This window comes from Dipodomys merriami, unplaced genomic scaffold (assembly GCF_024711535.1).
Source record: "Dipodomys merriami isolate MVZ:Mamm:240054 unplaced genomic scaffold, mDipMer1.0.p SCAF_52, whole genome shotgun sequence".
NCBI lineage: Eukaryota > Metazoa > Chordata > Mammalia > Rodentia > Heteromyidae > Dipodomys > Dipodomys merriami.
This window is the reverse complement of record NW_027206091.1, coordinates 3,776,366-3,791,913: the sequence shown is the minus strand read 5'-3', so window position 1 is coordinate 3,791,913 and position 15,548 is coordinate 3,776,366. Positions and strand designations below refer to the sequence as shown.

Genomic DNA, 15,548 nt, shown 5'->3' with positions numbered 1-15,548 from the left:
GGCGGCCTGTAAAGACGTATAAGTTAAGATAAAAAGCAGTCAATAAAACTTAAAAGAAAATGAGTAATAAAAAGAAAAAGCACAAAATATATTTCGTTTCTGTATTTGAAATTAACATTATCTACTGGTCTTTGTAGTGCTTTAAATTTGTACTAATGGGAAACCTAATTCTCCGGTACTAAAATGTGTAATTTACCTAGAATAAACGCTTTCCCCGAGAATAAAAATAGCTTTAAAGAGTGTTTCAAAACATATAGGATGATTTTCAGGCATTAAAAATTTATTTAAATTCAACCACCCAACTTCTATTGTTCTTCTTGACAATGGGGAAGATAAGATAATGAGTGGCGGGAATCCACTGGCATGGTGGAGCAGGAAAAAGTCTATGCCTATGGATTTCAACCTGTCTTCCAAAAATTTATCAGCAATCATGCATCTTTTTTCTTTTCTTTCTTTATTTTTCTGCTGGGTCTGAGGCTTGAACTCAGGGCCTGGGGTTATCTCTGAGCTTTTATGCTCAAGGCTAGCACTTTACCTCTTGAGCCTTAACTCTACTTCCTGCTCTTTCCTAGTTCATTGGAGATAATTCTCTCAAACTTGCCTGCCCTGGCTGGCTTTGAACTGTGATTCTCAGATCTCAAGCCTCCTGAGTAGCTAGAATGACAGATATGCGCCACTGGTACCCAGCTAATCCTGGGATCATCTCTAAAGCTCACAAACCAAAAAACTTTCTGTAAGAAATGAGGGTTGAGTCACTTTCCAGTAGCTTATTCATGACAGCATTTTGCCAATAGCTTACAATGATTTCTTCCCTAGCCCCTATCTGTCTTCTTTTGTTCATAGACCTATCTAGAAAACAACAACAAATCGCCACTGAATGTTCTGAAGATCTTTTTCTGTCTCTTTCTGCCCTGCCTTTCCCCTGACTCCCCATTCTCCAGTCACCAGCATTTACAAACTGGCGATTGCAAATAAGAGGACCACGGTGAGTTCAGGATCTGATCTCTGGCTGGCATCGCCATAAGCTTAGAACCACTGCCTGCCATATCCAACTGAAGGGTGGCGCTTCTCATTAATGCTCCTGTGATAGATGAGACCTTTCTAGAAACAGTCTTCAGAGCTGTCCTCTTGGTTTAGGCAGGGGACCCATTGGGAATTGACTTATCTAAGCTTAAAGGGAAAATTCCTAGTAGTCTCTAGCCAGACAAATCCTGGAGATCTGGGGAGCAAGATCTGTAGACATGGTTTCAGGTGCCATTTTCTCACTGTTGGGAGAGGATCCTGTGTTAAGATTCAGATATATGTGAATCACTGCTCCTTGGATGGCTTCAAGGAGCCATCACTAGGCCTTCAGGACAGATAACGTCCCTGCTCACTCAGCCCAGTGGCTAGGGAACAGTGGAAGCAGGCCCTAAAACTCAAAGGGTGATGAGGTAGGTGGGACTTGTGTCAAGGTGACACACAGAACCCTAACACCTGACCCATGAGTCAGTGGCCCAGCAAGCGGGAAGTAGCTGAAGAGAAAGCTGCAGGTGCCACCAGGGAGATTCAGGCTGTAGCTCAGAAATACACACCTGGAGGTGATTACATGGATAGTGTGAAAAGTTTGGGGGGAGAAAGCATGGGTCTTTCTTAGCCCAAGATAAAGAGGAAGAGTGTGCACCTGGAAGTGGAGGCTGGCTTTCTTGTGGTCTCCAGGATGTGTGTGTGTGTGTGTGTGTGTGTGTGTGTGTGTGTGTGTGTGTGTGTGTGTGTGTGTGTGTGTGTGTGTGTGTGCATACGCGCATTTATGAGGGTCACATATTTGAAACACACACTGCTAGGGGTGGTTCTCAGCCTGCGGTCCGGATATGAACCAGACACAGGTTTAGTAAAGGAACAAATGAGCTGGAGGCCCTGATGTATAGAACAGGGCTGGAGTGAAGGAGGAAGTTGATATGTGTAGATAATTCTCCTGCATGCCATTCTGAGCAAGAATACACTTTGCAAAACTCTCCTCACATTGCAAAGCAGGGAGCTGCCAAAAGCACTGCTATCTGGCCCTGTCTTCCCCTCTCCCCCAGATTCTCAGTTAAGAGGCCAAAGACACAAAATGGTATTTGGAGATCCTTTCAGATTCCGTTGCGGATCCTCTGTGAAGCCTGGATGGGGACCTTGCTGTACCCAGCCTCCTGGGAAGGTGAGCTTGGAGGCGAGTTCTGTGGCTTGGCTTTATGGGGAAGACAATCTAGACCCTAAAAGGTAGGAAGGGGGCACCTAGGCTGGGGACTAGACCACTTCTTGCAACTCTGTTCTACTGAATCCAAGATTTTCTCCTGGGACTTTAGCTCTGGCCATAGGTCACATGAGTTGTTAGAACATGTATTCTCTGAGACTTTGTCCATACCCCACTGTCAGCTTTTTAGTGGTTCAATGGAGATAAGAGGTTCACAGACCTTTTTCTGCACAGGTTGGCTTCAAACCATGCTCTCAAAGCAAGAATGACATAGGGTTGGGGGACAGAGACTTGAGAATAGACAACCATGGGTGCGAAAGTCCCAAAAAGGTACAGATTTATTCACAGGTTTTTGTCTTTTTGACTGAGTGAACCAGTGAATGGAACTTCACTATGAAGCTAGGAGGGCTCACTCTTAGCCTTGCTGTCTCTATGAGCTGGTGAAGCAGAGGGTGCCTCATGGATTTTCAAGGGTTGCTTTGGTTGAACAACATTTGTAGAGACGTGAGAAAATCCTCCCATCCTATATCTTCCCTCTCTGATGGATGGGAGAGGCCTCTCTGCTTGTTCATACAGCTCCATCTGCCACCGTCCTAAAGATTTTTGCTTGAGTTGTCACTTCTTGTCATCCAACTCTCCATACAAGTCTCCAGAGCGACTTTTTTGCCAGTACCTAGATGTGAACTTTGGGCCTCACACTCTCGCTTAGCTTTTTCACTTAAAGCTGGTACTCTACCACTTACGCCACACCTCCACTTCTGGCTTTTTGCTGTTTCTTTGGAGATAAGAGTTTCATAGATATTTCTATCCAGGTCAGTTTTGAACCATGATCCTCAGATCTCAGCCTCCTGAGTAGCTAGGATTACAAGTGTGAATTGCTGGAGCTGCTTTTAAAACAAAAGCTGGTCCCTGCAAGATATGGGTTCTGATTGGGCAAACCCAGGGGTTGGGGGGGAATCTGAGTTATCTGGGGTGAGCTTGCACTCCAGAGACACTCAAGTAACCCATGGGTGGATTTTATGTACCATGAGAAACAGCCCAGCTGTTTCCTAAGCATTCTTTCCCCAAAGGACACATTTGAGAGTGCTGGGGAAACACGCTTCTCACAGCATTGATCCAGATCAGCTTGAGTAAGAACTGAGAAGCAAAGCATGTCAGCAGATTGTGTGTGTGTGTGTGTGTGTGTGTGTGTGTGTGTGTGTGTGTGTGTGTGTGTGTGTGTGTGTGTGTGTGTGTGTGTGTGTGTGTGTGTGTGTGTGTGTGTGTGTGTGTGTGTGTATGATGGAGCTTGAACTCAGGACCTGGGCATTGTCCCTTAACTTTTTCTGCTCAAGACTGACACTCTACCACTTGAGCCATACCTCCACTTCCATTGTTTATTTTTTTTTGCTGGTTAATGAGAGATAAGAGTCTGACAGCTTTTCCTGCCCAAGCTGGTTTCAAACCATGATTCTCATCTCAGCCTCCTGAGTAGCTAAGATAACAGGCGTGAGTCAGATCTTTACCAGCATGGAGATGCAATTAAAGGTCTGTCCTCCATTTGGCCAGCACAAAATTGCTGGACAAGTCTGCCTCCCTTTCCTCAACAGAGGCTGGGATGCCTGAGATTTGGATCAGGCATTGCCCATACACCCCTGTGGTGGAAGATAGCCCTAGCCTCTGCCAGCAGATTTGTCTAGTTGAATGGTTGGCCGTTTAAGCCATAAACGAGTCCAAATCTCCTGGGTAGATCTCTCAGACTGCCCCCCGCTGTCCAGGGGTCAACAGTCCTCCAGTTCGCTCCATAATGCTTAGGATTGGCTGTTTGTGTATCTGCCTGTCACACGTATATACACACATACACACGTGTATGAACACACACATGTACCTTTGGAACCAAGCTTGCCATGTTATGGTATAGGCAGCTGAGGTGGGGGAGGAGACAGGTTTCTCTTTGTGAGAACTATTATTCTAACAAATGGTCTGAGCTCCTCAATTTCTAGTTTTCCCAAGCAAAGTGTCATACACTGATTTCGATGTGCAGATTCTCAATATTTATCTATTGGTACCCACTTCCAAACTTTCTTTTCTTTCTTTTTTTTAATGCTGGTCCTTGGGCTTGAACTCACGGGCTAGGCTCTGTCCCTCAGCCTCTCTGTGCTCAAGGCTAGTGCTCTACCACTTGAGCCACAGTGCCATTTCGGCTTTTTCTGAGTAGTTTATTGGAAACAAGAGTCTCACAGACTTTCCTGTCCAGGATGGCTTTGAACCACAGCCCTCAGATCTCAGCCTCCTGAGTAGCTAGGCATAAGCCACCAGCGCTGGGCCTTCCAAACTTACTAAACATGGAGAAGGCCAGAAGGTTCTATGTTGTAGGATTTGCTCTGGGCCAGCCAACCAGTTGAGTAAGCTAAAGATGCTAGATGGTCTGCTTTGAAATATTGTAGAACCTTCTTATGTGAAAGGAATAGAATATGAGTCCAAATGATGCATTTCTAGAAAAGATATAATAAATTGCTAGAAAAGGCTGGGCTCTTTGTGGCTCATGCCTGGAACCCTAGCTACTCAGAAGACTGAGATCTGAAGATCATGGTTCCAAGCCAGCCTGGGCAGGAAAGTCAGTGAGACACTTATCTCCAAGCACCAAAAAACAGAAGTGGAGCTGTGGCTCAAAGTGGTAGAGCACTAGCTTTGAGAAAAAACAAACAAACAAACAAAAACAGCTCAGGGACAGCGCCCAGGTCCTGAGTTCTAGTCTTAAGACCCACAAAAAAAAAAGTGCTAGTACAGCACAATCAATTTGAAATTTAAAAAAAAGCATATATCAGCATTAGCCAAGTGCTGGTAGCGTATTCCTATAATACTAGCTACTCAGGAAGATGAGGACTGAGGATCAACGTTCAAAGCTAGCCCAGGCAGATAAACCCAAGAGATTTTTGAATTAAAAAAAGAAAGCCAGAAGTAGTATTGTAGCTTAAGTTATAGAGCACCAGCCTTGAGGGAAAAAACCAAGCAAGAGCACAAGGCCCTGAGTTCAAGCCCTAGTACCAGTGCAAAGAGTGTGTGCGCATACACACACACACACCCACACATACACACACACACACAGACTCATCAGCCTTCCAATAGACTAATGAAATCACTAGAAGCTACTTATATCAAGCCAACATCCCACCAACATATGGCCTCAGACATCTATTCAACTTTGGAGTATCGTCAATAACTTCTCCCCAGCCAGTGTATCATAAATTTCTGGAAGTATATGACCAGGTGGTTTAATTAGTTCTTTGTACCTGTTTCCACATGGTCATATCTTTTTTATTATTCTGAACATCCACTGTACACTCAATAGAGCAAAGCCAGCCCCAATTTCCAAAGAAGTTTTTTTCAGAGTTATTCAAAGCAAACTCCCACCGGAACCTCTCAAAAAAAAAAAAAATACTGGTAGATTAATCTCACTCTGTTTGAAAACCTCTTTGTCAAACTTTTAAGAAGTGATTCATAATGTTGATATTATTTTTTAAATTTATGTTTTGGATAAATCTTTAAAAACATTTCCACATGGCGAGGCTCTTGGTGGCTCTAACTCTTAAGGAGGCTGAGAGCTGAGGATCAAGGTTCAAAGCCAGCCTGAACAGAAAAGTCCATGAGACTCTTATCGCCAATGAACCAGCAAAAAGCTGGAAGTAGAGGTGTGGCTAGAGTGGTTGAACATCAGCCTTGAGCAGTAAAATTAAAAACAAAAAAACAAAAAACAAGCAAGAGTGTGAAGCCCCAAGTTCAAGCTCCAGTACCAGGCACAAAATAAAAAGAATGAACCCTATTTTTTCATGCATGTATCCTCAATTGGGTATTTATTTAGTCTTACATGTCTTTACTTAGTTAATACCAGGAGAGATAAATATGGCGGAGTCTTTCCAGCAAAGCCTCAGTACATTAATATAAATTGTATCCTAATTCCCCCCAAAGCATATATATATATGTTGTAAACCTGAAGACTTCGCACACAGCTGCTTATTGCTAAACAGTGCCTTGTCCAGAAGGGTACAATCTGTGTCTCTAATTGCTGTCACTGAAGCCGAGATTCATTATGTGACTTTCCCATTAAAATGTGAGCATTAATTTGTATAATGAAATATCACCCACTGCAGTGTTCATTAGCCATGCCCTACTGTATACGGCACATTGTTAGCTACCTAGAAACTGTAGTTAATTTCACTAATGGATATTTCCTTACTTACTGTTTGGTAGGAAATTTATACTGTAACATTACCTCTTAAACTTTTAAGGAAATTTAAATTCAATCAATTATTATTTTTTTAATACAACCCAAGTTTGGGATGTCATTAAGTCAGGAAAAACAAGGATTGGGGGTGGCGAAGACGATGGAGAAATCAAAATGGGGTTTTAAGTTGTCTTGGAAATAGAAATAGACCCTTCTTTGAGAGTTTTGTTTTTCATTTGCTTTTTTTGTTTTCTCTCATTTATTATCCTTGCTCAGGTGTCTATCCCCAGACGGAAGACAATATATGCATTGTTTTCTCCCCACCCCCACCCCCAGGAAAGGAGATAGGCTTGGCTTCCATTTCTGTCAAGTCATTTGGGGGAAGACATCTATTCAATGTATTGGGGTTTTTTTTTTTGTATGTGCCAGTACTGGGACTTGAACTCAGGGCCATGGAACTCTCTTTGGGCTGATTCTTTTTTCCTCTATCACTTGAGCCACAGCTCCACTTCCAGCTTTTTGCTGGCTTATTGGAGATAAAAAGTCTCAGCAATTTTTCTACACAGATGGTCTTTGACCCTCGATTGTCAGATCTCCACCTCTGGAGTCTCTAGGATGACAGGTGTGAGCCACCCTTGCTGGGTTTCAATGAGCTTTTGTATTGGCTTACTATATAGTATCTTGAACGCAAAGGGAAATGATAGACGCATCTCAGGTCAGGCACGTGTGCACCAGGCATGAGGCATCTGACTCAGACCAATGCAAACTTCTTTTGGCACCTACATGGACCCATATAGTCAATGGGAGAGCAAAGGAATTTCTATCATGGCCTATGAGTTGACTATCTCCAGATCCCAGGAGTCATTCCACCCCAAAAGCCACCCAGGAGTCACAATATGTGTGACACCCTTCAGTGGCTATCTTCCTGCTTTGTTGCCCTAGTGGGGAACGTGAGGCACCTGTGATCCCTGGGCCTGGCCATGAGCCAGACTGAGTTATGGGGGGAGGGTCAAAGGAGGGGCTGGGGTATACAGTACTTCCCTTTTAAGTCACCTGGAGGCTGCAACAACACCACTTGTGAGCACAAACCACTTCTCTCTCTCCTGTTGCTTGTGATGTGGCCACAGGCTGTCAAAGAAATGTTACATTAATCCCCTGTCACATGCAGGAAAGTCAAGATATCAATACAGCGCATTGCTTAAGGGATCGGCCTTCTCAGTTAAGCAGGTCAAAGAGTGTAACTTGAATTGCAGGACTAGGTAACTGTCTGGTGGGTGAATTCCTGACTGTATTTGCTTCTGCCTCCCCTTGCCATAAGTAGAAATGGAAGTCATTGAGAGCTAAAAGGATCAGGAGTGTGTTTTTGTTATGCAGAGCTCAGCTCTAGGATATGCATAGAAAATGCATGCAGCCAGCTGCAGGTAGATAAAGCCTCAATCATCAAGAAAGATAAAGCCCAGGTGGTTCTCTTGGGCTGAGCCAGCCTTGCTAAATAGACAACACACAAAATTACAGAGAGAAGTCAGACTTCCACAATAGTCCTCTGTGGAAGAGAGGAAGACGCTATTTCCCTTGCATCCCTACCTACCCAGCCAGATTTGCTATACCTCCAGGTTAGGGCTAGGTAGGCCCAAGCATGAAGCCATGCCCACTGAGCAAGGTCAAGACCATTTTGACCTTCCTGGTACCTATGGGTCAAAACCAGTTTCCAACTCAGGTCTGGCTCATACATATAACATATCCCAGGTGGATTCATGGAAGGGGGTAACTCTGATCAAGAAACACTGGATGTTCCGAAGGACCTGTTCAATTGTAACTTCTCTTGGATAACCTTCTAAAGTTTGCAAATTTAAAAAAAAGAAAAAGAAAATCCACACATACAATCTAAAAGAGTTGGGGGGAAAGCCAAGATGGATTTTTTTACTTGGTGGCTGAACTTTAGGACCTCTTAAGGTTTTCTTCAAGTAAGGTGTTTATTACATTTCTCCATGTGGACTATTCCTGAGACTAGCTTTCTTCCAGAGTTAGAGACAAAATTGAACCCCTGGAGGAAACCCAGCATGGACTCTACAGCTCAAGCCCCAGATAATCCACCAGAGCCACAAATGCCCACCCCAGACTCCAGGGACACCCATCAGCTCCCACCCGGCTCCTGTACAACAGGGACACTGTAATGTTGAGCTCTGCTCCCTTCCCACCCACACCCCCCCCCCGCCCCGCCTGCCCCCAAGCACCCAGGGTACATTGAGGGGAAAGAATTGAGAGCTTATTTCTGGGCAGGCAATAATAAAGTTGGCTAATCTTGGAGACATCCTCACTTCCAATGGCCTGTTACAACTAAATGTTTGCCCAGCATAGCTCTGTAATGATTAATTTTGTATTCTCTTGATTGGGCCCTCAGGTGCCTGGCTTTTGATTCCAGGTGTATCAATAGGGTCTCCTTCCTTCCTTCCTTCCTTCCTTCCTTCCTTCCTTCCTTCCTTCCTTCCTTCCTTCCTTCCTTCCTTCCTTCCTTCCTTCCATTTTTTGCCAGTACTAGGGCTTAAACTCAGGGCTTGGGCACTATATCCCTTAGTATTTTTTGTTCAAGGCTAATACTCTACCACTTGAATCACACCTCCACTTTCAACCCTTTTTGGTAGTTTATTGGGCTGGCTTCAAACTGTGACCCTCAGATTTTAGCCTCCTGAATAGCTAGGATTACAGGTTTGAGCCATTAGTCTGCCCCCTGTGAGGGTTTCCTAGACAAGATTAACATTTGAATCCATAGACTCAGCAGTCTTCCCAGAATAGGTTGGGGCCTCCTCTAACCTGTTGAAGGAGCCTGAGAAGGAATTGGCTCCCAAAGTCGGGCTGTGCTTGAGCTCCTAGAGCCAGCTTCTGCATAGCATTCAGCTTCCAAGTGTAGCTGCACTGTGGGCTCTCCTGAGTCTTCAACTTGCTAAGTACAGATCTTGGTACTACCTGATCTCCATATCACATGAGCCAAGTTCATATATATTATATAGTATATGTATAATACATGTAATATAATACATAATAATGCAATAATACACTACATAATAAAATATGTAATACATATTATATCTCACATGTATATCAGATACACACCACGGGCTCTGAATATGTTCTGTTGGGACTTGATGACATCATAGGTATTTTCCAGCTCCATTATCATCTGATGGTACCCATCACTAAATATGTCCTCTCTTACTGACCAGAGCCCTGGCATGCGATGTGTGCCCGGCCAGTCTCCTCTTGGCTCTCTGACTGATGCAATCTCCTTCCCAATATGGCTGGCTCTGACTTTTCAAAGTCACAGCACTTTATTCCTGAAGAGAAACTGTGCATGCTGTCTTGATCCACTCCTGACCACTCCATGTGTGGCCCAATTTCCCCAGGGTTTGGGCAGCCATCAACTTCTGCCTGCCAGATGTCTGGTAGGGGGGAGTCTTTAAGATCTCTTATCCATCAGTCTCCAGCAGACCTGGCTAAAGCTTCCAGAGCACCAGAACCCTAGAGCCCCTTCCCACAGTCCTTGGTGGATCCGGTTGGGGCTCCAGGGGGCAGCAGAAAACACCTTTAGTACCTGCAGGCACAGCCCCAGCCCCCAGATGTGCCGAGCAAGCTGACTGGTGCATCTCCTCATCAGACTTCTCTAATAAACAGGTGTTGGGAGAAACACAGTAATTAAGTTAATGCAGTGGAGAAAAGAAAGGAAAATGGTTTTTTTTTATCAGCTTATGTCATATGATCAAGACTTCTAATAAAGATGGAGTGCGGTTAAAAAAAAAAAGCACAGAATTAGTCCCTCTTTTAGCCCAACCAATTAAAATGTATTTATTACATGCTGGCGTTTTAAAATGTGTTCATATGGGTCTATTGCAGAGAAACTTTGGAAAGAGGGCATTTTGGAAAGCATGTGTTATCTTTCGGAGACAGTTCTCACTGTCATTTAGACAAACAAAAAAAAAAATATTAGGAAAAGGAGCACCAAGGAAGACAGTTCAGGCATCTCAGCCTCTTGAGCCCCACATGAAATCATTTATTAACAAATAACTTGATTTTGATTTTAATTACTCGTGTAATCTCCACTTGCGTATTGTCACGATGCATGTTGACTTGGCGATTTCTAACAGGGAACATTTTCTGTCCCATTCAAATGTACAAGTGTAAGCATTTCTCAACTTCTTTGTTCTTGGATAAAAAGGAAATTGATCTTTATCTGGTTCTGTTCTGGTATTTTAAACCCTGTGAATGCTGTTTCCGGGGACGGCTGGGATGGCTGGGGATGTGAGGTTTCCATAGATTTTTCTCATTTTTCTCCCTTATTCTAGGAAGTTTCTGGAATGGCTCTGCTGGTCGTTCTGTGTTGCCTTCTCTGTCCCCCACCCCCCCACCCTACCCCCACTCCTCCTTTCACCTCTCCTCTGAGTCTTCAACTACTGGTCACAACTTCTAAAGTCTTTAAAGCAGAAGAAGTTGGGAGAAATAAGTCTTTTTTTCAAGGCTTAAGACTGAGGAAAGCAATGTCCATTTGTTTCCGTTCAGACAGACTTCCAGTGTTTTGGTCCCACGAAGCAGGAAGTACCTCCCCCTGCAGTAGATACTCACTAGGCAGGCTGCCTAGATGCCCCCATAAAGGCAAGGAGACGTTCCTTTCCAAGGCTAATTCCCTTCAAGGTCACCCTCACCCTAGAAGCCATCTGCCCACCTGGCACACCCAGCCCAGGACTCCGAGTCATCAGCTTAAAAAGCCCAGAATTAGAAAACACACCCTGACACTTTCCTGCACAGGGGTTGCCCTATGAGCAGTCTTTCAGGTCCTGGTAGGACATAGGATTTCCCACCACCCTCTCCCTGCACCCCCACAAATAAAATACCAGAACAACTTAAAGGGACCTCAGTTTCATCTGGTGGAGGAAAATAAACACCGACATAACTTGAGAAAGTCAGGTGTCTGAAATGATTCTGCTAGGGTCTTCACTTTTATTAACCTAATTCATTTATTCATCAAAAACTTTCTCAGTGCTTTCTGTGAACAAGGCTTATAGGCATCCATTACGGCTGGACAGACAAATAAGTCTTTGTTCTCTCGGAGTTCATACTTTAGTGCAGAGAGAGAGAGAGACAGAGAGACAGAGAGACAGAGAGACAGAGAGACAGAGAGACAGAGAGACAGAGAGACAGAGAGACAGAGAGAATGCAACTGTGAGTCAGGCACCAGTAGCTCATGCCTATAATCCTAGCTACTCAGAAGGCTGGGATCTGAGGATCATAGTTCAAAATCAACCCGGCAAGAAAGTCTGTAAGACTCTTTACCTCAAATGAGCCATCCCAAAGCTGGAAGTATAGATGTGGCTCAAGTGGCAGAGTGCCAGCCTTGAGTGGAATTTTTCCACTAAGGGACAGAGCTCAGGCCTTGAGTTCAAGTCCCAATACCAACTTACACATGCACACAAAAAACATAAATGTTTTTATGCTAGATGGGGAAAAAAATGGAAGGGGAAAAGGGATATTAGCTCTAATGAGTCAGCAAAACAAAACAACAAAAACACCTGGAATTAGAGCTATGGCTAAAATAGTAGAGTACCAGTCAGGAGCTATGAGACATCTTAGTACACAGGAATGGCTACTTTAACTGTCAAGCTAAGTCTCTGATGGCCACCTAGAGGAAGAGCATTCCAGATGAAGGCAATGGTGGTACAGAAGTCCTAAAGCCGGAAGAAGCATTCTGTACAGATAGAACAGAAACAGGCCAAGGAGTGCTGCAGACAGAGGAGGAGCAATGCATAATGGGATCAAACTGCCGAGCATTCTGGGAGCATTGTGGATCTGGTGCTTGGCTTTAAAGGAACACCTGGGCCAAGGAGGATGCCAGGAGAGCATACTTCAGGACAGAGCTGTGACAGGGCCTGGCCACCCAGGATATGAGTAAAAATTCTTCCTCTGGTTCCCTGTCCCCTGTCTTTGGGGACTCCTGAAGGTTTTGGGGGAGATACATGGGCCTTGGATGGAGGAGTCTGCTATCTTTAACCACACAATGCACACAAGGCTGCAAGGCACTCAATAGATCTGCACATCCCTGAGCGTCATTATTGATTCCTTGGAAATAGACCACAATTATTTTTGAAAATAGATGGCATATTTGTCTATCCTCTGAAGCAGCTCATACTCCAATAGATAAAGTGTCAGGAGGAAAGAAAAATCAAAGAAAATGGAGGTGTCCATATCTCAGATAGATTTTTTTTTATATTGGCAATGTACAAACAACTAGCAGAAAAAGCTTAAAAAAAAAAAAGAATGCAGCCAAGGAACAAGGCAGATTGCTGAAAAGATTGCAAGGGTTTGGTGTGATGCTCGAACAAGAAGAGAACAACCAGAGTGAGCCAGTAGCCATTTTCCTACTTGGTTAAGAGCATTTGGAAGTATCATTTGAGGGGCTACAGGGACAAGTCATCCAACCTCCACCGCCTGTTCAGTCAGACCAGTCCCAGGGATTAGTTTAAACTTAAGCTTGGATGTTAGCAAGGAGCTCCTTCTTTCCTTCTAGAGTGAAGAGAGATTGAGCAAGTAGCCGAGCTATCACTTATACTTCAAAGATTCCTAGTTCTGTAAAGGATGGAGGAAGATGCCATACCAATATAGTAGAAAGAAGCCATAGTTCATTACTATATCGTGGACCTTAGACAAAGCAACTCTATCTCAGACCCGAACCACCTGAAGTGTAGGGCTATGTGTCTGATATCATTTGGGAGGGGACTGTTGAGTAAGAAGTCAGCAAATCAGAGTCCCAACTGACCTATCTAGTGGCCTATAGACAAGAATGAGAAGATCATTCTATTATGTAATGATTTGTTATTGTTGTTGGTGGTCATGGGGCTTGAACTCTAAACCTGGACACTGTCCCTCAGCAATTCAGCTCACGGCTAGTGCTCTACCACTTGAGCCACAGCGCCACTTCCAGCTTTTTCTGTTTATGTGGTGCTGAGGAATCAAACCCAGGGCCTCATGCCTGTGAGGCAAGCCCTCTACCACTGAGCCATCTTCCCAGCCTGATTAATATTTTTTTATTGGGGTTTGAACTCGGAGACTTGAGCTTGCTAGGCAAGTACACTACCAATGAAGCTATATGCCCCTAGTTCTTGGTTCATTCTGATGGTCCATTTGATTGGATTGAAAGATGCCTAAGAGTTAAATAAAGCTCACTCAGGAGCAGGTACATCTGCTTAGGGATTTCCACAGAGAGGATTAAAGAAAGGGGGAACACATGCCCTGGATGGGAACAGTACCATCTTATAGGTTGGAGTCCTGGATGGAAGAAAAGGAGGAGGAGGAGGAGAAGCCCAGAGCACAGCATTTTTTTCTCTGCTTCCTGACCTCCATGAGTGAGCAGCTCTCTTCCACCATGATGTTTCTCTTGCCACAAACTAAAGAAATGGAGCCTCGAGGAGCGATCATGGATGGATCACCTTCCAAACAATGTGCTTAAACCTATCTTAACCCTATGTGACCTGCTGTTCTCAGGTACTTGTCTCCAATGCACATGATCAGTGTGACCTACACAGATGTGAACCTGAGTTCAAAACACAGCTGGACCAAGGGCCTTCTCCTCCTCTGAGCTGTGCACACGTACATCTCTCACCTGTGTGTATCCTCAGGTGAACTTTCAGGTGATGGGAGGTCCGGAACGTCTTCCCACAGTAGGGGCAATCCTTCATGGCTGAGCCCAGGCTCCTGTCTCGAAGCAAGGCTGGCTGCTGGACGCCACTGGGTCTCCCAGCCTCCTCCCCGATATCTGCAAGAGAAGAGAGGAAGACATTCTCACATTGCTTCAGCACATGTCAGAAGTTGTTCACACCAAAACTGCTAACACCACACAAAGTTTAAAACATGTCAATACTACACCTGTCTGTTTCATTCTTTAAATCTGACAGAATGCTGACAATTCATGTATTTTCTTGTTATTCTCTTAAATTATTTCATCTTTCCTATCATCATTTTAAGCAGCATATGGTACCTTTATATTGAACTGAATTAAGCAAGAGGAGAAGCAGCTGTGTCAGCAGCTGGTTTGATTTCTTCTTTTGCTTAGTTTCTTATTAAATAGTTGGGTGTGTTTTTTTTTTCCAAAAGTTTTTAAAAATGCAGGGTTTGTTGAATCGGATTCATGCACAGGACAGATTATTGGACCAGAAGTTATACTTGCATGATAACCAGCAACAAGTAGGGGAATGGAAAAAATAAAAATGAGTGTCTCAGTTCACTCTTTGAGACACACAGGCATATGGCTATTTTGGGGGACAGGAAAGAAAATTATCCCAAACTGATCGTTTCTTCTTGTCAAGTCTGTATCCATTCCTGGCTGCAGCAATCTCATGAGAGGGAGAAGAAAAGGTATGGAAATGCAGTTCCACAATTAGCCTATGAGCAACATAACACTGACATATTTAAAGTCATGCACAGAAACCCAGCCTCAGCTCCCTTCCCCATAAACCCAGAGCCTCGCATTTAAATCTCCAGGCGGCGACTTGAGAAGTTCCTCAGTGAAGTAGTGATACAAATTTGTTCCTTCCTGTTGTTATTTGTTATGTAACCCAAACCCATTAGAAAATGGAATAAAATCTACATACAGCTGCCTTCTGCCCAGAAGTGATGAGACATAATAGCAAATAAAACTATGAAAATAGCTAGTGTTTGGAATTATATGACTAGGGTACCCCAGGCCCGACATCTCAAGGCTGTAGAATGCTTGGGAATCTGGATCTCCTGAGGAGGGGAGGTCAGAAAGCCTTCTCTGGCCTTGTTTCTGCTTCTGAGTTGCAAGACTTCCCCAGAGCTAGAGGCCAAAGGCCTGGCACTGAATCCAAGTCCATAGGGTCCTTACCACAGCTTGCATTCCACCCTCTTGGCCTCCTGGTGAATCCCACTATAAGAGCAGGGAACCTTCTAGGATAATGAGCCAATCTGTGAGTTCTGCAGAGATGAGAATAAATAAGATTTGCACCTTCCAAGCAATGGAAAATGCAAATTGCTTTTATTCTGCGACATCCGTTCCTGGTATTTCTCTATTAATGGGCAAAAGGGACGGACTTATGGACCATGAACAAGATGAAGGCAAACATACTT

General features: G+C 44.1%; 1 protein-coding gene across 8 annotated transcripts in view; it reads right to left on the bottom strand.

Annotated features, from left to right (window-relative positions):
* The window catches only part of Znf536 (zinc finger protein 536), a 456,162-nt gene that overhangs the window by 148,889 nt on the left and 291,725 nt on the right, over positions 1-15,548 (bottom strand). For all 8 annotated transcript variants that reach the window (XM_069998524.1, XM_069998529.1, XM_069998526.1 and 5 more), the window contains one exon: positions 14,065-14,217. In XM_069998524.1, the coding sequence (XP_069854625.1) occupies positions 14,065-14,217 (153 nt within the window). The remainder of the gene's footprint in view (positions 1-14,064; positions 14,218-15,548) is intronic.